Consider the following 21,750-nt stretch of genomic DNA (forward strand, 5'->3'; position numbering starts at 1 on the left):
GTCAGTCTGGTGGGGAAGGGACAGTCGGCCGGCTGGCTCCTGGAGCAACGGGCTGCTGGGCAGACATGGAGGCCACCAAAAATGAGGAACAGGGCGTGGGACACTAGAAGAGGGAAAAGTGGCAGCCAGCTGGTCAGGGGGGTGTAGCGAGAAAGCACAAGGCAGGGAACGGGAGAGCGAGGGAAGGACGGGGACAAGGGAGCCCGACAGAGGTGGGGAAAGAAGCAGCAAGGAGAGAGGAGGAGAGGGAGCAGAAAGGAGGAGAGGGAGCAGGACAGAGACCAACAAAGAAGGACAGGGAGCAGGATGGAGATGCAGGAAAAACCTGGGACAGGCAGCACAACAGAGAGGGATGAAATAAGGGCAGGAAGCCGGACCGAGAGAGATGGAGAAAGACAAAAAGCAACAAGAACAGGGCAGAGAGGGGGGAATAAAACAACTGGGACAAGGAGCCGGGAGAGTGGACTATGGAGGAAAGGGGCGGGCGGGGGAGAAACAACACAAAACAAACCACATAGCTACACGCTACAGGGCAGAGAGGGAGGCATTAAAACATAGGGAGAGGGAGCTAGAGGTGGGGAGAAAGACAGGCTACAGGGAGGAGAAGGAGGAATTAAAAAATTGGCATCCAGAGCCAGACAGAGAGATGGAGAAAGAAGAAAGTGAAAACTAGGGGGCAGGAGCCAGCCAGAGAGAGATGGAGAAAGGAGAAACCGCTGTGGGTGCCAAGACAGAGAGGGAGGAATATCAAGAAGGAAGGGAGAGGGAGCCGGACATGGCGCGATGGAGAAAGGTGACCAAAAAGACCAACTCCAACAAGGCAGAGGGCAGAGAGGGAGCGATGAAAGACTCGGGAGAGGGAGTGGGACAGAGAACGAAAAAACAGTGACACGTACGGGGCAGAGAGGTAGGAATTACCAAACGGGGACAGGGAGCCGTACGGGGAGAGATGAGGAAAGACAAGTACTAGCATTGTGCTCCAGGGCCGAGAGGGAGAAACGGAAAAGTAGGGACCACGGGCCGGGAAAAAGGAGAGAGAGAGAAAGAACAAATCGCAATAGGCCACGGGACAGAGAGGGAGGCATTTAAAAAAATAAGGGATCGGGAGCAATCTACAGAGGGACGTCGGGGAACAAAAATTTTAAGAGCGATGCATACAAGGTAGAGAAGGAGGAATTTTTCAAAAATAAGTAAAGGCAGTGAGCCGGACAGAGAGACACAGAGAAAGCAAAACCAGCGACAGGCTACAAGACAGATAGGGAGGAATTAAAAAATTCTGGCAGGGAGCCAAACAGGGAGAGACAGTGAAAGAAATGAAACCGAACATGCAACTCACTGCAGCTCCTGCCAGTGGCAGGAGACCTCGGTCGCCCCAATGGTTTTCCCTCTGCCTCGGCAGCAGGTGCCTCAACACTCCTCCACCACCAAGCTTCCCGGCGGCTCTCCCGTGCAGCCGATGGAGGCACTGAGCTCCCAGCACTGCGTGCTGGTAGTGCGCTCTGTCAGGGACGGCTCGGAGGGATGCTTCCTTGCTGCAGGCACTGGCCATTCCTTGCTGCAGGCAGCTGCCTGCAGGACTCCCTTGGATTCCCTCCTTGGACAGCTCCCCTTCATCAGCTCCCTCAGGCAGGCATGCCTGGACAGACCCTTCCCCAACCAAAGGGAGGGATTGAAAAATAGGGACAGTGAGCCGCATAGTGGGAGGTGTAGAAATAAAACATAAAAAGCAATAGGGTACAGGACAGATATGAAAACATTAAGAAATAATGACAGGGAGACAGATGCGGGGATAGATAGAAATTAGCAAGTGGCAGGGTACAGGAAACACCAGAAAGATCTTTAAAATAGGGACAGGGTGGAAGATAGAGGGAGAAATAGAAAGAAAATTCAAAAAGCGATGGGGTACAATTTGCACAGGAGAGAATTAAAAAATAAGGCCAGGGAGCTGGCAAGAGAGACACATAGGGATAAAGAAAATTTTTAAACCGACGGGGTAAAGGAAAGAGTGAGAAGAAGTAAAAAAATAGGAGAATGGAGCTAAATAGAGGGAGGCATAGAAAGAAAGTTTGAAAAGCAATGGGGTACAGAGCAGAGGGAGATATTAAAAAAACATAGGGTCAGGGAGCCAGATGGGGGAAGATATAGAAATGAAAATTTAAAAGTAATAGGCTACAAGGCAGTGCAGAAAAACTAAAAAATAGAGAAAGGGAGCTGGCTAGAGAGACACATAGAAAAAATTTAAAATGCAATGGGGTATTCTCCAGAGTTGGCAGAAGAATAACAAGTTTTGGGGAGCCACACAGGTAGGTGGGCAGAGAGGGAGACCGAGAAAGGGAGGCAGGCAGACATCTGGAGAAGGGTGGCAGAGATGGGCCAGGATGCAGAGGAGAAGACGCGTGACTCACCACAGCTCCTGGTGCCAGCAGGAGACCTTCATCGCCTCGACGCTTCTCTCTCTGCCTCTGCCCCTTCCTCCTCTGCAGTGCTGCATGCCGGACCCTCACCCATTCAGCAGCATGCAGCGGACACCTCTATGCTCCTCATCCGCAAGGCTTCCTCAATACCTGGTGGCTCACCCACATAGCCAACAGAGGCACTGAGCTCCTAGCACTGTATGCTGGTGTCTGCCCTGTCGGGGACAGCTCGGAGGGATCCTTCCTCACCACACAGACTGGCCATTCCTTGCTGGAGGCACCTGCCTGCAGGACTCCCTCCTCAGCCCATTCCCCTTCATCAGCTTTCTCAAGCAGGCATGCCCAGGCAGCCTCCTTTACAGCTGGAGCCCCTTCACACAGCAGGGCCAGCCCCATCCTCAGCCTCACTGGCCACACCTGGGGCTGCCCCAGCGAGGGCCCATCAGGAATAGGGGCCATTGCCAAAGCCCCCCAGCACATCACCCCCTCCCCTGCACCTCTCCACAGCCACATGCTCTGCACCCAGGGGCTGCAAACACATCCAGGGGCACAGAGGAGGCAGGAAAAGTTTATTCATTAATGCACGTAAGAAATCTTGGCAGGGAGTTGGCTGCAAGGCTCAGTGCCCAAATGCAGCAGGACAGAGGGAGAAAAGAGAAGAGAAAAGCAGGAGGAAGGACAGAGGGACATAGTGGTGTGGGACAGGGAGCCAGAAAATGGGATGCTGCGAACAAGAGAGGGACAGGGAGCAGGACAACTGTGTAGAGAGAGGAGAGCAGAAGAAAGACTGCAGGGGTGAACAGGGACAGAGAGATGGAGGAATAAATAAGAGAGACAGGGAGCAGGAGAGAGAGGCAGAAGGGACCAGCAGGACAACAAGACAGACAAGACAAGGGACAGGGAAAATTCTGAAGTGACAGGGGAAAGGAAACATAGGCAAGAAATAAAAAAATAGAAACAGTGGGATAGAGGTAGACGTAGAAAGAAAATTTTCTAAAAGCAACAGGGTACAAGAAACATGGGGAAGAACTAACACATAGGGACAGGGAGCTAGAAAGAGGGAGATGTAGAAAGTGTAAAAAGTGACAGGGTAGAGGACAGAGAGGGAAGAATTAAGAATTAGAGACAGGGAGAGGCATACAGGGAGATGTAGAAAGACAATTTTAAAAGCAACAGGATGCAAGAATCATACACGAGAATTAAAAAATAGGTTCACAGAGCTGCGTAGAGGGAGAAGTAGGAAGAAAATCTGAAAAGCGACAGGGTACAAGAAACACTGGCAAGAAGTTAAAATTAGGTCAGGGAGACAGAGAGAGGGAAAGGTAGCAAGAAAATTTTAAAAGCAACTGGGTTTGAGAAACCTATGCAAGAATTTGAAAACTAGGGATGGAGAGGTAGAAAGAAAGTTTCAAAAGTGATGGGGTACAAGAAACATAGGCAAGAATTGAAAAATAGGGACAGGGAGCCTGACAGAAGGCAGCTGTGGTGGGTTGACCTCGGCTGGCCACCGGGTACTCACCAAGCCGCTCTATCGCTCCCCCTCCTCAACAAGACAGGGGGACAAAATACAACAAAAAAAACTTGTAGGTCGAGAACAGGACAGAGAGGTCACTCACCAATTACTGTCACAGGCAAAACAGACTCAGCTTGGGAAAATTAATTCCATTTATTGTCCATCAAAATCAAGAGTAGGATAATAAGAGAGAAGAACAAATCTAAAAAACGACCTGCCTCACCATGGCCTTCACCACAGCCTGCAGGGGAATCTCTGCTCCAGTGCCTGGAGCACCTCCTTCCCCTCCTTCGTCACCGACCTTAGTGTCTGCAGGGCTGTTTCACACTCACGTTTTCTCTATCACAGCATCTGCGAAGCATTTTTTACCCCTTCTTAAATGTCCATCCCAGAGGCACAACCAGCATTGCCAATGGACTCAGCTTGGACCGGCTGCAGATCCATCTCGGAGCTGGAAGTGGCTGTGCCTGACATAGGGGCAACTCCTGGTGTCTTCTCACAGAACCCACCCCTGCAGCCCCTGCCCTGCCCCAGCTAACAAAACCTTGCCACGTAAACCCAATCCAACAGCAATCGCCTACAGGACAGAGAAGGAGGACTGAAAAATAGGGAAAGGGAGCCACAGAGGGAGAGGTACGGGGAGGGGGGGGAAATAGCGATGGGCTACAGGCCAGAGAGGAGGAAGCGACAGGGAATCAGCCTGGGAGATGAAGAAAAACAAAGAATAGCGATGGGCCGCAGGGCAGAGAGGGAGGATTTTAAAAAGGGGACAGTGAGGTGGACAGAGATAAACTGAGAAATGCCAAAAAACCTTGATGAGCTGAAGGGGAGAGAGAGGAATTTAAAACTAGGGACATGGAGCCAGACAGAGAGAGGTGGGGGCGTGGGAACTGTGAAGGGCTAAAGGGCAGGCAGGGAAAAATTAAAAAATTGGGATAGGAAGACAGACAGATACATGGAGAAAGACAAAAATAGTGATGGGCTGCAGGACGGAGACAGAAGATGGAAAAAGAGGGACAGGGAACAGGACAGAAGCACAGAGAGAAAAAGAAAACAGAGGGGTAGAACAGAGAAAGAGGGGAGCTCGTCGTCTCGGGGATGCAATGAGCTCAAAAGGCAACTGAAGCACGAGGGGGCACAGAAGCCCACCTCAGGGGCACCCCTGCAGCTGCCGTTACTTGTGGCGCCAATATACCACGAGACACAAAATCACCATTGCGCTTGTAAGAAATCACCAGTCCCGCGCGCCTCCTCGCTACTAGCCAGCTCACCTCGAACGCTCATCCGACTCCAAAGACAGCCCGCACAGCGCCTGCAAGACCGAAGAGAAAAGCTTCACTGAGTTGCCGCAGGGTGCTTTGCTCTCAGGTGCCAGCTTGGTCGACAACCACTCATCCATGTGCTGCTTCTCTCCTCTGACGCTACACACATCACCTGCACAAATCGAAGCAAATAACACATGCCGAGATCCTGCCCCAAACCAGAGCTTGCCTGCACCAACTCCCATCTCCCGCTCCTTTACCTTGCCCAGTTGCCTGCGCTGCCTCTGCCGTTTTCCAGTTGCCACGTTGAGGTGTGGGTACCACTTGTAAAACCCAAACAACAAGGGATGCTTATAGCTACACCCACAATAAGACACCTGAAAAACACCTGCTACATCAGCCCACTAGTCATTGCTCACCATGCCCGAGTCAGCTCTGGCGCCCATATCCCACATGGCTTCCCACCTTCAAAATAAAACAAAAACCCCAAACCATAAGCTAGTCCTACAGCCACCAGTCACACTTTTCCCCTAATACCACACACTGACCCACCTTCTTACGAGGCTCCGCGCACCTCTCCTCCGTTGCCCTGCGCAGCTCGTCCCTCTGCACCTGCAAAAACCATACTATCGAACAAGTCGCCCGGCTGCAGAGCAATAGCTTAACCATTCCAGAGGTCTCGTTCCCATTCAGGAATACCATCTAGAGCCCAAGTACACCCAGCCATTCAAAGAAATACACACCTCAAACATTAAGCCCTACACATACAAGCCTTAACACCTTTGAGATTCCATGTGCTCAATGAGCAGCACCCGAGTGCCTCTCCCAGACAGTGCCGGTCATCCCCTTGGCACCCGCAAAATGCTATGTAAATTACCATCCTCGCTTGCTGCCGCTGGCCACTCACTCTGAGATGGGCTGTACGGCCTTGGCCAAAACACTCTAGGCATATTTACATTAACCGTACACTCTTAGTGCTTATCTTCCCCTGACTCTACCATTGCTACGCCCCCAGGCAGAGCAGCTCCAACCCAGACACACGCACGCACAGACCGACGCCGCACACAAACGCTACAAACGACGCCACCCAGAGACCTAAGAAAATGCCCGGCAAGAAGAAAGAATGACTCCCGGCCCCGAGATGCCATCAGGCAAGGAGATCGATGGGGCCGCAAGGAAGAATCTACAGCAGCCCCAGAAAAGTCGACTGCCGTCACCAGTGACAAAAAGACATATAACAAGATGTGTCTGTAACAGGGACGATGGATGTGTGAGAAGCCAGGCTTAAAGACCTAAGAATGTTAAGATGCGGGAAAGAAGTCCCAGAAAAGTGCTCCGGAAAAACAATCCGCTCTTGAACATCGATGCCGACGCTGCCTTAATTGCCACCGCAAAAAGATGACTATCTGTAAACTTCTAATATGTGAGACATGCAAGACAGATCTGTTAGACTAATAACGTGAGAAAGGAAGCGCTCGGTTAGCATTACGCTAATGAGCCGAGGCTTGCAAGCCCACCGATAGTGCTACCGATGTGCCCGCTGGGCGCAGAGAGCAATGGAGACATGAAGACCCGAGTAGGGTATGGTACGGGACACAGACGACAGACTACAAAGACTGCACAGTAACGCAGACGCAGGCTGGACCTGCCCTGCCCGGCAGATGCTCCTGTTTTACAGAAAGGACCCCGTGCCCTCTCGCTGCCCAAACGTGCCCAATCTCAAACTGCCTTCTCCGCTACGCTGATTTTAAAATCCCTGCCCACCCCACTGGTGCCTCCCCTACCCGACCACCCGCCCTCACAAAGATGGCGTCGGCCCCTCAACTTGCCTGTCAGAGGGCTGGGGGTCAGAAACCATCTTTTAAAAAGACCACATCGGCGACCTAGGATATCACTGCAATCACCCAGATCCTCTTCGTCATCTGCAAACATGGAGTGCCGTCAGTCAGCGTCACACCAGTCAACGCTGGCCTCTTCCGCAAGGACGCTCTCCTCAGAAGTGCCATGGCATTCCGCTCGCTCCCGGTCTGATGCCAGATGTCGCGGCCAGCATCGCCCATGGCACCTAGAAAACTAGAAATATAAAGCAACCGTTGTGCCTGGAAGCGGTCACCCGCTCAAACAATTCTACACCTCAAAAATCACTCTGTGGTTGGTGTTCATTGCCCACCTTCCCAACGACCGAGGGTTAACTGGTTGCATAGGCACTGACGGGCACGTTCCCTCCATCGCTGCGTGCCGACCTACCTTCTCATGATGCTCCGCCAACTTGCCAACAGCTGACGGCTGCTCGGCTGCAGCCCTGCCGAGAAGGACTTGGGGGTACTGGGGGATGAAAAGCTGGCCACGAGCTGGCAATGTGCTCTGGCAGCCCAGAAAGCCAAGCGTCTCCTGGGCTGCATCCCCCACAGCGTGGGCAGCGGGGCGAGGGAGGGGATTCTGCCCCTCTGCCCCGCTCTGGGGAGACCCCCTGGAGCCCCGCGTCCAGCCCGGGGGTCCTCAGCACAGGAAGGACATGGAGCTGTGGGAGCGGGGCCAGGGGAGGCCACCGAAATGCTCCGAGGGTGGCCCAGCTCTGCTGTGAGGACAGGCTGAGAGCTGGGGGTGCTCAGCCTGGAGAGGAGAAGGCTCTGGGAAGACCTTATTGCAGCCTTCCAGTACTTGAAGGGAGCTTGTAAGAAAATTTTAGCAGGGCCTGTAGCAATAGGACAAGGGGTGATGGTTTTAAAGTAAAAGAGGGGAGATTCAGACTGGATATAAGGAAGAAATTTTTTACAATGAGGGTGGTGAGACACTGGCAGGGGTTGCCCAGAAAGGTGGGAGCTGCCCCATCCCTGGAAACATTCAAGGCCAGGCTGGACGGGGCTCTGAGCAACCTGATCTGGTTGGAGATGTCCCTGCCCATTGCAGGGAGGTTGGACTGGGTGGCCTTTAAAGGTCCCTTCCATCCCAAAGCGTTCTGTGGTTTTATGAAGAGCCCAGGTACAAACCGCACACCCACCCTCCGGCTCCCGCACCGAAGGTGCCAGCACCGAAAGCTGTTGCTCGTCCTCAACAATCCTTGGAGCCCCATCTGCAGCCCCACAACTGCAGGGGCTCTGTGCTCGCCCGGCCTCCTGACGGGTCCCAACACTCTCATCAGAGCCCAGCTCCAAAACAGACACCACCACACGGCGTGAGGGCGGTACGGGATGCTGCAGCTCTGGGTGCAAGCAGTGGGGTGTAGCTCTCAGCACAAGGGTGCAGCTCCAGTTGCAGGCAGGGGCTGCAGGCAGCAGTGCTGCCCACCTTGCTGGACCCACAGAGTACTGGAGTCTACCCCCACCCAGGCACCCTCAAACTGGAAGCATTGGGATCCTCCCATGCCCGAGGCAGGGGGCCTTGCAGCCCCACAGCTGCTGGGGTGGAGGGGCCACAGCAGTGGGCAGGAAGGGATACCCCCCCACACCCCACCTTCTCCCATTTGCAGCACTGAGGCCCCCCGGCAATCAGTGCTGTGCCAGGACCAGCTGCCTGCACCTGTTCACTCTGGACCCTACTGAGGACCTGGTGTAGCCACACCACAGGGGTCCTCCTGCCTCCCAGCACCCCTTCCTTCCAGCCCCACACACCGCCTGCTCCAGTAAGGGGGAGAGAAAGGGACCGCTATGGTTTAACTCGTTTTATTTAGACTCATAAGGTAACTGCGGCCCGGCTGGACCGCGCACACGGGGCTGAGACCCAGTAGAAACGCAGCAGCAGGTCAGGAGCAGGGTGGGACAGGGTGAGCTGCAGCAGGGCGCGGTGCCCAGGCTGCCGAAGGAATGGTCAGTTGTTAAGAGGAGGGTTTACGAGAGCTGCCCGCAGTCGGTAATGGTGATCTTCTTGCTTGTTTTGCCATCTTTGGAGCCACAGCGCTCCATGGCCTCCACCACGTTCATCCCCTCCTTGACGCGGCCGAAGACAACGTGCTTGCCATCCAACCTGCGGGAGGAGCACCGGTCATGGCTGGCACCTGGCGTCCCCACACGGGGACCTCGGTACCAGGCCTGGCGTGTCACCTCCCCACCGGGGCGGGTGCCAGGGACCCCCCGGGCTTACCCTCCCGCAGCCCCCGACTCACCATTCGGTCTTGGCAGTGCAGATGAAGAACTGGGAGCCATTCGTATTGGGGCCGGCATTAGCCATGGACAGGATGCCTGGGCCCGTGTGCTTCAGGATGAAGTTCTCATCAGGGAACTTCTCCCCATAGATAGATTTGCCGCCAGTGCCGTTGTGGCGCGTGAAGTCACCACCCTGCGAAGAAGCGGCATTTCAGGTCACGGGCACAGAAGACTCTCGAAGCAGGCGCAGCGGCCCTGCAGAGGCTGCAGGCAGGAGGCAGAGCCGCCTTCCCACCCCAAATCTGCCAGCGCCCAACTCCAACACCCACATGAGCACCAGATCTCCTCACCCGCCCACCTCCCTGCTGCGGCCCGAGCGCCACGCACCTGGCACATGAACCCAGGAATGATTCTGTGGAAGCAGGACCCCTTGTAGCCAAATCCCTTCTCGCCGGTGCTCAGAGCACGGAAGTTTTCTGCAAAGGAAGAGGAAAACCACCGTGAACGGTTCGTTTTGTCCAGAGTTAGGGAGAGCGTCAGGGTTCGGTGCAGCCGCGGCGCCTTTACCAACCTGCTGTCTTGGGGACCTTGTCTGCAAAGAGCTGCAAAGAGAGGAGAGGCCGTTAGTCAGGCTGGGGCAAAGAGCGGCCGCCGCCCGGGAACCCCCCTCCCCTCCGCTGCTCGCAGCCCAGGGACCCCTGCGGGAGGCGGATCCCGGCCAGGCCGGCGGCTGCAGAGCGTTCCCCACCTCGGGCTTTCATCCGGAGGCATCCGGAAACTCTGAACTAACAGCCATGGCATCCAAGCGGCTTTAAACACGCCGCACGTCTCCCCAGCGGGGCAGATGCGCATTCGTTCCGCCGGCTGGGATTAAATTAAAGCCCCGTTTGGGCTCGGCCGCACCGGGGATGCCTCACCCCCCGCGGCTGCGCGCCCGGCGGGGCGAGAAATGCTTCGCCGTCGCCGTGAGATTCCGGCGGCGGTCGGGTGGCCGCCGCTCGCCCCCCGGAGCATCCCCCGAGGCGGGGGCGGCGGGGCGCGGCTCGCCGGGCTGCGCCGGGGGCCGCTCCGCTCCGGGGGGACGGGGACAAAATGGCGGCGCGGGCGGCCGCGGCCCCGATCCCGCAGCAGGGGAAGCCGCCGCCGCGGCCCCCCCCGGGGGCGGAGCGGAGCCTCCCGGCGAGGCAGCGCAGCCCCGGGAGGGCCGGGGGCCTCGGGGGCCGGCAGGTGCGGCAGGCCGGGGCTGCCGGGCAGCCACTGCGGCAGGGCGGCGGCACGCCCTGGGCTGGCACCGCGCCGCCGCTTCCCCGGCGGGCCCAGCCGCATCCCCCGCCCCGCTCGGCCCGCGGCGGGGCCGGGGCTGCCCGGCCCCTTTGTTCCCCCCCGCCGCTGCCGGGCCCCGCTCCCCCCCCCCCCCCCGAGCGCGGGAACCGCGGCCACGTGGAGGCGGCGCGGGCCCCCGCCGCCCCCCCGCGCAGGCGCAGCGCCCCCCGCAACGGCCCCGCCGGGGAAATGGCGGCGCCGCAGACACCCCCCCCCACCCCGCCCCCCCCCACCTCGAAGGTGACGCGGCCCAGGGGCTCGCCGTTGGCGGCGATGTCGAAGAAGACGACAGGGTTGGCCATGGCGGGGCGGGAAGCGGGGCGGCTGCGGCGGGAGCGACTCGGTGCGGCGGGCGCGGCGCAGCAGAAGGAGAGCGGCTCCCCGCCGCCCCTTATATAGGGCCGGGGAGGGCCCGCCCCCCCCGCGGCGCCGGCCAACGGCCGCTGGCGTGGTGGCGGAGCGGCGGGGCGGGCGGCCAATCGGCGGCGCCGCGTTTGAAATGGGGGGAAGGAAAAAAAAAAAGGCGGGGGCGGGAGCGGGGGGCGCGCGGGCCCGGCGGCTGGGCAGGGCGGGGCGCGCATGCGCGGTGCCGGCGGGGGGGGTGGGGCGGGGGGGCCGGTGCGGGGCCGGCGGTGCGGGAGCGGGGCCGGGGCCGGTGCGGGGCCGCGGGCGGGCGGTGTGCGGCAGGGCCGGGGGCCCGCAGCAGCCCTGCGGCACGGGGCGTGCGGGGCCGGCGGCGGCCTCCACGTGCGGCGCCCTGCGGGGCGGCCGGGCCCCGCTCCCGCCTTGGAGAAGCCGCAGAGACCGTCCCCGTCCCCGTCCCCGGGCGAGGCCGCCCCCGCCACGCCGCTCGGAGCCCGCGGTTAATGATTGACGGCGGCGGGCACGGTTCAGCGCCCCGCCCGGCCGCGGCCGCAGCCGCCGCCGCCGCGGGAGAGGGCGGGATCAGCCCGGGCCCCGCCGTGCCCGCGGTGAGGGAGGACCGAGGGGGCGCGCCCTGCCCAGCCACAGCGCCTCAGCCCCGCCGAAACGAAATCTTTAATAGCCAGCGACAAGGAGACGGTACAGGGAGCCCGGCGGCGGGGGCCGCGGGGCGGAGGGGGCCGAGCCCCGCAGCCCGCAGCCCGCAGCCCGCGCCCTGGCCGGGCGGCCCCGCTGCGGGGGAAGCAGCCTGTGCACATTTACAGAGGGGGCGCGGGGGCCCCGCAGCGACGCGCTTGCCTTTAAATAGGGGTGGGGGTCGGGGGGGCAGTAGTGTTTCTACACTATGTACAGCCTTGTGCTTCTGGCGGGGCTGAGCCCGTCCGTCTGTCCGTCCGTCCCGTTGCGTCCCTTCAGGGGAAGCCCCCGTGGCCAAGGGGGTCCCGGCTCTGCGGCGGGCAGGGGCACGGGCACGCCAGCGCTGCCCCCCGGCCCGGTGGGGGTGAGGATGGCTCAGTTGTTCTCGAAGAGGGAGAGGAGGTCGTCGTTGCTGCTGCTGGGGAGGTCGGGGGGGCCCAGGTAGGAGAGCAGCTCGTCGGGGTTCGTCAGCTCGGGCAGCAGCTGGGGGCGGCAGCATGTGACCACCGGGCCCCCCCCCCGCTGCTCCCCACCCACCCCGCAGCGGCCGCGGTCCCGAACCGGCAGCGGGACCGCCGGCCGCCCGCCCCGGGGTACTCACATCCAGGGCAGGCTCTGACCCATCGCCCGGCCCGGCCATGCCGGGGGCAGCGGGGAAGGCGAGGTCGGCGGCGTGAGCCGGGCCAGGGGGTCCCAGGGGGGGCCGTGCCGGTGTGCTCCGGTGGTGCAGCGGCTGTGCCGGCTGGCTCCCCGGGGGGGGGTTGTGCAGCCCCGGTTGCACCGGGGGGTGGGACGGCTCCATCCGCCCTGGCGGGGGCAGCTGTGGGGGGAGAGCACAGTGGTGAGACCCTCCTCCACTGGGACCCTCCCTGGGGAGCTGTGGGGGCCAGGGGGAAGCCCCCCAGCCACAGCCCAGCTGACCTGTGTGGGTAGAGGGGGCGCAGGGGGCTTCTCGGGGGCCAGGAGGCCGCCGGGGATGTCGGACTGGTAGGAGATGGGGGGTGGTCCCGGTGCGAAGTCGCTCAGCGTCGGCGTGCCGGGGGCGCCGGGGGGGGGGGAACGGCTCGGGGAAGCCCCCGGGTCCTGGAAAGCTGGAACCTGCAGGGGGAAAGGGGGTGATTGGGTGGGGGGGACAACACAGACAGGGCCCGTCCCCCGGGGGTCCCTCCGTACCCGGGGTGCCGTAGTCGGCAGCAACACCCGCCGGTGGTGGCGGCAGCGCTGAGAAGGGCGCGGAGCCGGGCCCCAGGGCCGCAATCATCTCCATGATGTTGGGCAGCACCATGTGCGTGGGGCTGAGGGTCCGGCACCGCTTCAGCGCTGGCCCCTCCGGCTCCTCCTTGATGTGGACGTCGGGTTTGACCGGGACAGGTTTCCAGCTGCAGGTTGGGTCGATGGTGATCTCCTCGTGCTCCGAGCTGGGGGTGGCAGGATGGCAGAGGGGGTCAGCTGTGCGGCCCCCCGGGGGTGGCACAGTGCTGGCCAGGGACAGATGGAGTGGGGACACTTACTTCTGGATGTAGATCAGAATGCCCAGCATGTACTGGTCCACCTCCAGCCCCTCCAGCAGGGCTGTCTTACTGCAGGCAGGGAGAGGCAAGGTGAGGGCAGGGAACCACCCCCACCCCCCCAGGCAGGGAAATGGGGGCATGGCCCCGCTGGGCTGCCACTCACTTGCAGACAGGACACCGCCACGTCCCCCTCTCGCAGTTGAGCTGCAGGTAGGACTCCAGGTCAAAGCACTGCGGAGAAGAGCAGCAGCTGAGCTGGTGCAGGGGGGACGTGGGGTGGGGGACACCCCCCAGCCCCCTGCCACCACCACCCCTACCTGTATGTGCCGGCAGTCGTGGCCCCTGGCCGGGAGCTGAATCCTCCGGAAGGTGATGGGACACTTGAGGGACACCTTGATGGCCGTCTGCTCCACGCCATCCTCGCCATTGGGCCCTGGGGTCCCCGGGATGGTCCCGCTGCTGAAGTTGCGCTTGACTGGGGGGGGGGGGGGGGCACCCAGGGTCAGAACTGGGCTGGGGGGGGGGGGCACCGCGGTGCCCCGTCACCCCCCCCGGGCTGCAGCCCACGGAGCAGGGTGTGCCCCCATCCCCCAGGTCCTGGCCGCAGTGCTCACTTTTGGTGATGCAGTGCTCGGCGGGGAGCAGGCGCTTCTTGATGAGACCCTGCAGCACCGAGCGCACTGAGGGCCGGTGCACCAGCTGCAGGACGAAGAGGTGGGACTGCGGAGAGACAGGGGGGCGCTGAGCCGCGGCCCCAGCCGCCGCCGCCCCCCCAGCCCCGGGACCCCCTCGGTGACTCACGCAGCAGCAGGCGGTGACAGTGATCTGGATGGTGTTCCTGCCGGGCTGGCAGACGTGCTTCAGGTAGAGCGGCTTGTGGGAGGTCTTGTTGTCGCCGCGCTCGATGGTGAGTGGCGTGGCGTTGACGCTCACCTGCACGGAGGCCGGCCAGTTGGTGTTCATCTGCCGGTCCTCGTGGTGGTAGCACTTGAACTGCAGCTCCAGGTCAGGCCTGGCGGGGCGGGCAGGGATGTGGGCAGGGGTGCGGGCAGGGGGTGTACCCGCCTGCCAGCCACCGCGCCAAGTACAACCACACCATACGGCACCGTGACAAACCACGCCGGGTACCGCCACGCCGCACAGCACTGTGCCATGCCAAGACACGCCACGTACCACCGCACCATACAACGCCATGCCAAGCCACGCCATGTACCACCACGCACACAGCACTGTGCTGTGCCGAGGCGTGCCAGTACCGCTGCACCATACAGCACCGTGCCATGCTGAACCACGCCACGTACTGCCACGCCAAACTGTGCTGTGTACCACGACACAACACAGCACCATACCAAGGCATGGCGTGCCGCATACTGCCATGCCACGCAGCGCGGCAACAAGCCACACTGTGTGGCACCGCACCACGCCGTGCCACCCAGCACCACGCCAAGCAGCACCGTATGACGCTGCGCGGCGTGACGCGGTGCTGTGCTGTGCTCTGCCGCGCGGCCCGCCGCCGCCGCCCCCACCTCATCATCAGGGTCTTGTAGACGGAGTCGCGCAGCTGGAAGACGTGGTTGCTGACGGCCAGGTTGTGCTGCAGGCGGAAGGGCTCCAGCACCACGCCGTCCCGCACCGGGAAGGTCAGCCGCAGCTCCTCCCCGGGGGCCGGCCCTGCCGGGGACGCCGTCAGCAGGGACCCCCGGCCCCGCCCTGGTGAGCCCCACCCACCACCTAAGAGCCCACCCTGCAGGAAGCCCCGCCCCACGAGAGGCCCCTCCCACTCCAGGACACCCCACCCCTATGTGGGAAACTCCTCCCACTACAGACAGCCCCGCCCCCATGCAGGAAGCTCCTCCCACTCAGGGCCCCCACTCCCTCATCAGAGGCCCCTCCCTCTCTGGGAGGCCCCACCCCTACGCAAGAAGCCCCTCCCACTATGACAGCCACACCCCAGCCATGCAGGAAGCCCATCCCACTGAAAGCCCCACCCCCACCCGAGGCCCCTCCCACTCCAGGATACTCCACTCCTATGCAACAAGCCCCTCCCACCAAAGCGACCACGCCTCTGGCTGGAGCCCCTCCCACCGAGCCCCCACCCTTTCCACAAGCTCCTCCTACTGCTCCTAGCCCTGCCTCCTTCACAGGAAACCCCTCCCACTGCCTCTGCCCTCTCATTGGACAGTGCCTGTGAGGCCCCGCCCCCAAACCCTGCACTGGCCACGCCCCCTGTGGTGAAGCCCCTCCCTTTTCCTCAGGTGCCTCCCCACAGCACCCTGCCCTTAAAGGGGCAATGGCCACCGGACTGGCAGCATTAGGGCCCACACCGGGGCCATGGGGGGATCTCTGCGGTGCCCCCCCCATCCCCGGCAGCCCCCCATCCCCACGGGGGCACCTACCCGAGGGGGACGGGTGCAGGGAGGTGATGCTGGGCTTCATGTCCGGCAGGAAGGGCGACTTGACATCCTGACCCGGGGACGCGTAGGGGGGGATGCCACTGCCCGGCGTCATGGGTGGTGTGGGGTTCCCGGCCAGTGGCGAGCTGGGGTACCCTGGCAGCGACCGGCCCGGCTGTGGAGGCATCGTGCACCCTCAGCGCCCGGCCAGGCCGGCATTGCCCCCCACCCCACCCGGTGCCAGGACTCACCCCGTTGACAGCTGCCTGGCTGTAGGTGCTGAAGTTGGTGCTCTGCCCGTTGAACTGGTCAGCCGGCTGTGGGAGGAGGGAGGTCCCCGGGGACTGGCACCAGGGGACGGCAGGCACCCGGCCCCCGCCACCCCGTGCCCTCTGTCCCCCCTCTGGTACCTTGTAATAGGGTCCGGTGTTGCCTGAGGCAGAGAAGTACTGGCCCATGCCCTGCTGCAGCCTGTGGCCGGGGTAGGAGGGGGACGGAGCGGAGGGCTGGGCGGCGCTGGGGGCGTACTGGGCACCAGCCGCAGCATACTGCCCACCCTGGAGGTACTGCTGCGCTGGGTATCCCTGCAGGGCCGGGGGCGTCAGCACCGGCGGCGGGGGACACGGTCCCGGCACGCCACGGCCCCCGCCGGCGTGGATGCTCACCTCATTGGAGTACGCCCGCTTGAGGCCCTGGCGGGGGAGCTGCTGGCTCGGGGGGGGGCCGGGGTAGGCGTGCTGGGGCATCCGCTGCCCACCGTAGAGGGGGCCGGCGCTGGGCGCCCGTGCGGGGCTCATGCTCACGGGGGAGACGCCAGAAGGAGCCATGACGCCCGCCATGCCGGCTGGGCTCATGCCAGCAGGGCCGCGGGGCGCGGTGTGGGGCAGGAACTGGCTGCCGAAGGGCTGCCCTGCGCCCATCTGCAGCGGGGAGAGAGCAGGGTCACGGCGGGGCAGGGGTGGCCGCCAGCTCCCCGGCTCTGCCACGGCCGGGCTCTTACCGCGCCATACTGGCTCAGCTCCTGGCTCTGCTTCTCCTGCAGCGCCGCCACCGTCGCCGTTGCCGTCGCCGTGGCTGTGGCGGCGGCGGCGGCCACGGCAGCAGCGGCAGCTGCCTGGGTGAAGTCAGCGGGGGGCCGGCCGGCGTGCGAGGGGAGCCCCATCCCACCGGGGCCACCGGGGCTGCCGGCGTAGCTGGGGGACAGAGAGGCGGGGAAGGGGCATGCGGTGGCCCCGCGGCGGGGCGCATGCCAGGACGAGGGGCGCAGGGCCGGCCTTACCTGGCAGCGAAGCCCGGCCCGCCGGGGTAGGCGCTGCGGCCGTAGACGCCCGGCTGCACGTAGCCCTTCCCGGGAGCCCCCTCGGTGAAGGGCTGCTGCGGCAGGAAGGGCGGTGAGCTCATGCCCGAGCCGGTGCCGGCCATGCCGGGCAGCAGCGGGGTGCTGGAGCTGCTCCCCCCGGGGCCCATGGGGCTGCCGAAAACCTGGGGGCGGCGGGAGGGGGTGGCGGGTCAGGCGGGGGCAGGCATGGCCGGGGTCCCCGGGGCGGGGGCCGGGGGTGCTGCAGGTACCTGGCTCTGGGAGGTGTTGCTGACACCCCAGACGGTGGTTACCACGGAGAGGGATCCCGCCGGCTGATTGGTGCTCGGTTGCCAAGGAACAGCCTCGTATGCAAATGAACCATCACTAGAAAGAAAAACAAATTAATTAAGATGAAGGAGGAGGGCCGGGGGCCGGGGGGCCGGGGGGGGCCGGGGCTCACCCGTGGGGCGTGGGCGGCAGGGAGGGTTTCATGGGGTTCATGGAGTTCATCGGCGGCGGGCGGGCGCAGGCTGGGTCCTCCGAGGCCGCGGCGGGCGCTGCGGGACGGCGTCACCGGCCCCGTCCCCGGGGCTGCGGGAGGCAGAGGAAGCGGCGGGTGAGGGGGCGGCCGTCCCCGGGGGGCCGGGGAAGTCCCAGGCCCCGGGGGTGGGGGGCGGGTGGCCCGGAGCCTGCTCGGCCCCCCCGCGGCCTCCGGCACCGGGACTTGGCGTCCTGCCCGGGGCTGGCACGGGGACCCGGCCGGCCCGCCCCTGCCCCGGCCGCGCCGTGGGGCCGGGGGGTGTCCGGGTCCGTAGGTCCCCCCCAGGAAGCCCCCCCCAGGAAGCCCCCCCCGAGCTGGAACCCCCCCAAAAACCCCCGCGGGCACAGACGCCCCCAGGCCGCGGGTGCCGTGGGCCTTCCCCCGCGGGCGGGGGAGCGGCGGGGGCTTTCCGTGCCCAGGCCCGGAGCGGCGGGGACGCGCCCCCCCCCTCCCCCCCAGCATCGCCCCCCAGCATCGCCCCCCGCCCCCGCCCGGGCGCCGCCCCGGGGCATTCCCGGCCCGGCAGCGGGGGGCCGCGGGGTCACCCCGGCGCTTTCGGTTCCCTCCCGGCCCCGCGGGAGGGCGGCGGGGACGGGGGACGGGGGGGCAGCCGCGCCGAGCCGGGCCCGCCCCGGCCCCCCGGGAGGCGCCACCGCGGGCCCCCCCCGCCGGCGGTGACAGCCGCGGGCCCGGTGGCACCGGGGGGGACGGGCCCCGGGGGCGGCGGTTGCCATGGCGACGGCGAGGAGGGGGGCGCGGGGATCCGCCCTGCCCGCCCCTGCCCCGCGCTGCCCGCACTCACCGTCGCGAGCGGCCCAAAATGGCCCTGGCGGCGCCGGGCGCGCGCGGCTGCGCGGAAGCTGCGCGGGATTTTCAGCCCGCGCGCGGCCCCGGCTCCATGGCGGCAGCGGCGGCGGCGCGGAGGGGCGGGGCTGGGCGCGCGGGGGCGGGGCGGGGCGGGGCCGAGCCGAACCGGGCCGGGCCGGGCCGAGCCGAGCCCGCGCCGCCGCCGCCGCCGCCGCCGCCGCCGCCGCCGCGCACAATGGGGCCGCGAGCTCATCAGCATGCAGGGCCCGCCCCGCCCCGCCCCGCCAGGCGCGGGCAGCCGAGCACCGAGCGGGAGAGCGGCGTGCGGGACTGTGCGTGTGCGTGACCGTGACACTGGGGGGGGGGGGGGGGGGGGGGGGGGCGCGTGTGCCCGCGTGTCGGCAGGCGTGACGCGGTGCGCGACCGCGCGGGCAGGGCGATGGAGGGGGGGTGGCACGCGTCTGTGACAGCCGTGACGGCACACGCGTGTGCGTGAGCGCGGCGTGCGCCGGGGTGACCGCGCGACAGGGTGACGCGATGCCCGCCCGGGTGCGCGCGACGGCACGAGCGCCCCGCCCCGCGGCCGAAGACGCGGGTGGCACCGGCGACAGGCGCTGTTCACCGGGGACCCCAACGGCAGCCCCGGCCGGGGGTCGCCCCACCCAGGACCCCCCCCGGGAGGCCGGGGCGCCCAGCGCCGAGGCGCCGGCAGAGGCAGCGGGGCCCGGCCCTCCCCAGGGGCGGGCAAACGGCCCCAGGGGCGTCCGGGGAGCAGGGGGGGCTCCGGGGCGGGGGGCAGCACCCCCGGCCCTGCCCCAGCTCTGGGGGGGCGGTGGCCACCCCATCTCACGCCTGGCAGCAGCTGCTGGGGCAAGTGTGACACCGGACTGGGAGGAACTGGGAAGAACTGGGAGGAACTGGGAGGTGGCTGGAGCCACTGCACCGGAGCAGCCCCTCCTGGGGGCCGGGGGGGGGGGTGGGGGTCTCACCCGCATGGGGAGGGGGGGCAGCTCCCGGCCCCTCTCGCCCGCCGCGGTGCCTGCACCGACGCCGGCCCCGGCGCGAGCCGGACAAGGACTCCAGGCGCCAGCATGGGGTTTTACAAGGTCTGTAGTTAAGGAGGGAGGGGGGAGGCGAGCGAGGGACAGACAGATGGACAGACAGACGGACGGGAGCATGCTGCCGCCGCCGGGCTGGCGCTTAGGCCAGGTCCTTGAAGGCGTCGAGGTTGAAGGCGGTGTCGAGGAGCCGCTGCAGCTCCGTCAGGTGGGTTTTCTTGTTGCCGGTGGCAGGGGCAGCCGCCGGCTCCCGCCCCGCGTACCTGCGGGGGAGAAGGCAGGGGGTGAGGGGGGGTCCGCACCCCCGCGAACCCCCCCAAACATCACGGCCACCCCCCCAAGTCCCTACCAGACGGGCTTGGCACGGTTGATGGTGGTGCGGAGCCGGGGTTTGACGTAGTCGTAGTAGCCCTGGTTTTTGTGCTCCTCCTGGCACCACACCAGCTCAGCGGCCGGGTACTTCTGGGCTTCCCGCTGGAGGAGGTCGAAGGGGAACGGGGAGAGCTGCAGGGGACACACAGTGGTGTCACGGTGGCGTCATGGGGCCCACGGCACCCCCAGCCTGCGGGCTCCGAGGCAACCGGACCCTGCTCACCTGCTCCACCCTGGTGATGGCCACGTCGGCCTCCATCTGCCGGGCCTTGCGCTCGCGGGTCAGGTCGTAGTAGACCTTGCCGGTGCAGAACAGCACCCGCTTCACCTGCTCGGGGCTCTGGGCCGCGGGGCCGCCGTCAGGGATGACACGGAGGAAGTGGGTGCCTGCCAGGAGAGGGATGGCACCGTCACCCACAGCAGCCCGGGGCACTGCGCCAGCAGCTGCCTGCACCCGCGTCCCCTGCCCGCCCCTCCTGGGACCCCAGTGGGCAGGCAAACCGGAGAGGCAGAGCCTGACCAGCTGTTCTGGGTCCGGCTCCCAGTACAAACCATCACGGCTCTATGGGACTTGGGGCTGCCAAACCCCAGACACGCCATTCCGGCAGGAAACGGCTGCCGACGGAGGAAGCATCACGGCAAAGCCGAGTCACGTCCCCCCGGGGTGCCAGACTCGGCACTAACAAGGGGTGGCTCCCATTTGCTGGGCAGATGGCCGCAGCCGGCACACTCCAGCCATGGCAGGGGCGAGCACGCCGCCTTGGCGCTGGAGGGGAGCGGGGAGGGAAGGCAGGCAGCGCGCCTGCCGCGCCAGAGCAGAGCTTCCCGCACAGGCTGCCTGCGATGCCGGCGGCATCAGCCTCGCTCAGCTGCTCTTAGGCACGGGGAGGCTGCTGCCAGGCAGACTTTAGCCGAGGTGGCCGGCTCCTGCCCTTCACCCTTCATCCCGCAGAGCAGCACGGGGTGGGAACAGACGCCTGCCCGTACCTGGCAGCATGTCGTCGAAGCTGGAACGGGCTTCGGGGTGGCGCAGCAGCGACTTTGGAGTGAAGATTATCAGCTGGAGGGGGGAGAAGAGGAAGAGCAAGGCGGTCAGCCTCACCAGAAACACCCCGCTGCAAGCAGAAGCCAGAGCGCCAACCTGCCCGTCCTGCCTGCCCTCCCCTGCCCGAGCGCAGGAGTGGCCCCGAGACGTTTGCTCCTCGCTCGGATGCCACACTCGGCCAGGTCAGGCACCGCTTTCCGACAGTGCCGGCTTTCCCAGTCTGGGTTCCCCTAGGGAAGATCCTGAGGTGCTGCCGGGGACCTGCCTGCCCCACAGCCGCAGCTGAAGGCAAGGGCCTGGACCGGGTTATTTACCGACGCCCGCCGGCCCCGACATCTCTGACCTCCCCGTGGGGCGCAGGAAGGGCTTGCAGCCGCCCCAGCCCACATGAGCTGGCCGGCAGCACGACGCGTACCAAACCAACCCCGAGCACCAAGAGGTCCTTGGCCCGGGCAGAGGCAAAGTGCCAGTGTTTGCTGCCGAGGTGCCAGAACAAGCCCGCGCCGAGTCCCATCCCCAGGCTTGGAAGGGACACGGGGCTGCCCTGCCTTGGCACCGAGCCCGGTGTGGAGCTGCCGGCACTGACCGGTTTGCGGAAGGGCAGGAGGATCTGGCGCCGGAGGACGTGGAAGAAGTTGGCTGGAGTGGAGCAGTTCACGACGATCCAATTGCAGTCATAGAGCTGGCGCACATCGAAGTCGTCCAGTTTCTGCCTCAGCAAGCGCAGTGAGAGGGATTTCAAGAAACACAAGGTGCCTCTTGGCCTCCCAGCTCTGGCAGTGGGGAGAAGAGCGGCACCCAGCCCTCCCTCCCTCCCTCCTCTCCCCCTCCAGAGCGCACGGAGACCTGGGAGAGGCTGTGGGTCTGTGCCCCCCACCTTCGGGTGGCCACAGGGGTGGCCAGCAGCCCCCTCCCATGCCGTTTTGGGGACACCTCTGCCTCACGCCATGCAGCAGCCCTGGGGGCAGCGGCAATGTAGCCTGGCCACCAGGTTCAGCCCCTTCCCCAAACCCTCCCTGCTGCAGCACGAGCCCAGGGCGTCCCACGCCTCCTGCTACCGGCTCTGCGAC

General features: G+C 64.8%; 3 protein-coding genes across 8 annotated transcripts in view; all 3 read right to left on the reverse strand.

Moving 5' to 3' along the window:
- Positions 1-8,835: 8,835 nt before the first annotated feature.
- On the reverse strand, positions 8,836-10,957 carry LOC309601662 (peptidyl-prolyl cis-trans isomerase A). Its single transcript, XM_082334825.1, has 5 exons — positions 10,828-10,957; positions 9,843-9,873; positions 9,659-9,747; positions 9,292-9,464; positions 8,836-9,152 (listed from the first exon to the last, which is right to left on the reverse strand). Exons 1-5 carry the CDS (start codon positions 10,894-10,896, stop codon positions 9,017-9,019), a joined length of 498 nt encoding a protein of 165 aa, XP_082190951.1. The 5' UTR covers positions 10,897-10,957; the 3' UTR covers positions 8,836-9,016.
- Positions 10,958-11,882: 925 nt separating this feature from the next.
- LOC309601872 (zinc finger MIZ domain-containing protein 2-like) lies at positions 11,883-17,470 on the reverse strand. The gene is given in 19 exon segments (XM_082335102.1): positions 11,883-12,136; positions 12,255-12,473; positions 12,575-12,709; positions 12,711-12,751; positions 12,827-13,071; positions 13,165-13,233; positions 13,328-13,395; positions 13,482-13,639; positions 13,779-13,884; positions 13,966-14,176; positions 14,691-14,835; positions 15,561-15,732; positions 15,809-15,874; positions 15,968-16,141; positions 16,223-16,477; positions 16,558-16,750; positions 16,837-17,039; positions 17,127-17,241; positions 17,318-17,470. Coding segments are annotated over 19 exon segments (2,733 nt in total). The 5' UTR covers positions 17,368-17,470; the 3' UTR covers positions 11,883-12,028.
- Positions 17,471-19,270: 1,800 nt separating this feature from the next.
- LOC309601871 (2-oxoglutarate dehydrogenase complex component E1) overlaps positions 19,271-21,750 on the reverse strand; it is a 35,865-nt gene continuing 33,385 nt past the window's right edge. For 5 of the 6 annotated variants that reach the window (XM_082335099.1, XM_082335096.1, XM_082335100.1 and 2 more), the window contains 5 exons: positions 21,267-21,389; positions 20,623-20,695; positions 19,859-20,022; positions 19,613-19,767; positions 19,271-19,526 (listed from right to left, as the gene is read on the reverse strand). In XM_082335099.1, coding sequence (XP_082191225.1) covers positions 19,406-19,526; positions 19,613-19,767; positions 19,859-20,022; positions 20,623-20,695; positions 21,267-21,389 — 636 coding nt within the window. In that variant the 3' untranslated portion in view covers positions 19,271-19,405. The remainder of the gene's footprint in view (positions 19,527-19,612; positions 19,768-19,858; positions 20,023-20,622; positions 20,696-21,266; positions 21,390-21,750) is intronic. The other variant, XM_082335101.1, reaches the window with a different exon arrangement.

Source organism: Platalea leucorodia (genome assembly GCF_965183815.1).
Source record: "Platalea leucorodia genome assembly, chromosome: W".
Classification (NCBI taxonomy): domain Eukaryota; kingdom Metazoa; phylum Chordata; class Aves; order Pelecaniformes; family Threskiornithidae; genus Platalea; species Platalea leucorodia.

Coding starts and splice junctions, on each gene's coding strand:
- LOC309601662 (XM_082334825.1), bottom strand. CDS start 10,896: ATGGCCAACCCTGTCGTCTTCTTCGACATCGCCGCCAACGGCGAGCCC. Junction 9,748..9,842: donor CAAGGTCCCCAAGACAGCAG/GTTGGTAAAGGC, acceptor CTTCCTTTGCAG/AAAACTTCCGTGCTCTGAGC. Junction 9,465..9,658: donor TTCCTGGGTTCATGTGCCAG/GTGCGTGGCGCT, acceptor GCTTCTTCGCAG/GGTGGTGACTTCACGCGCCA.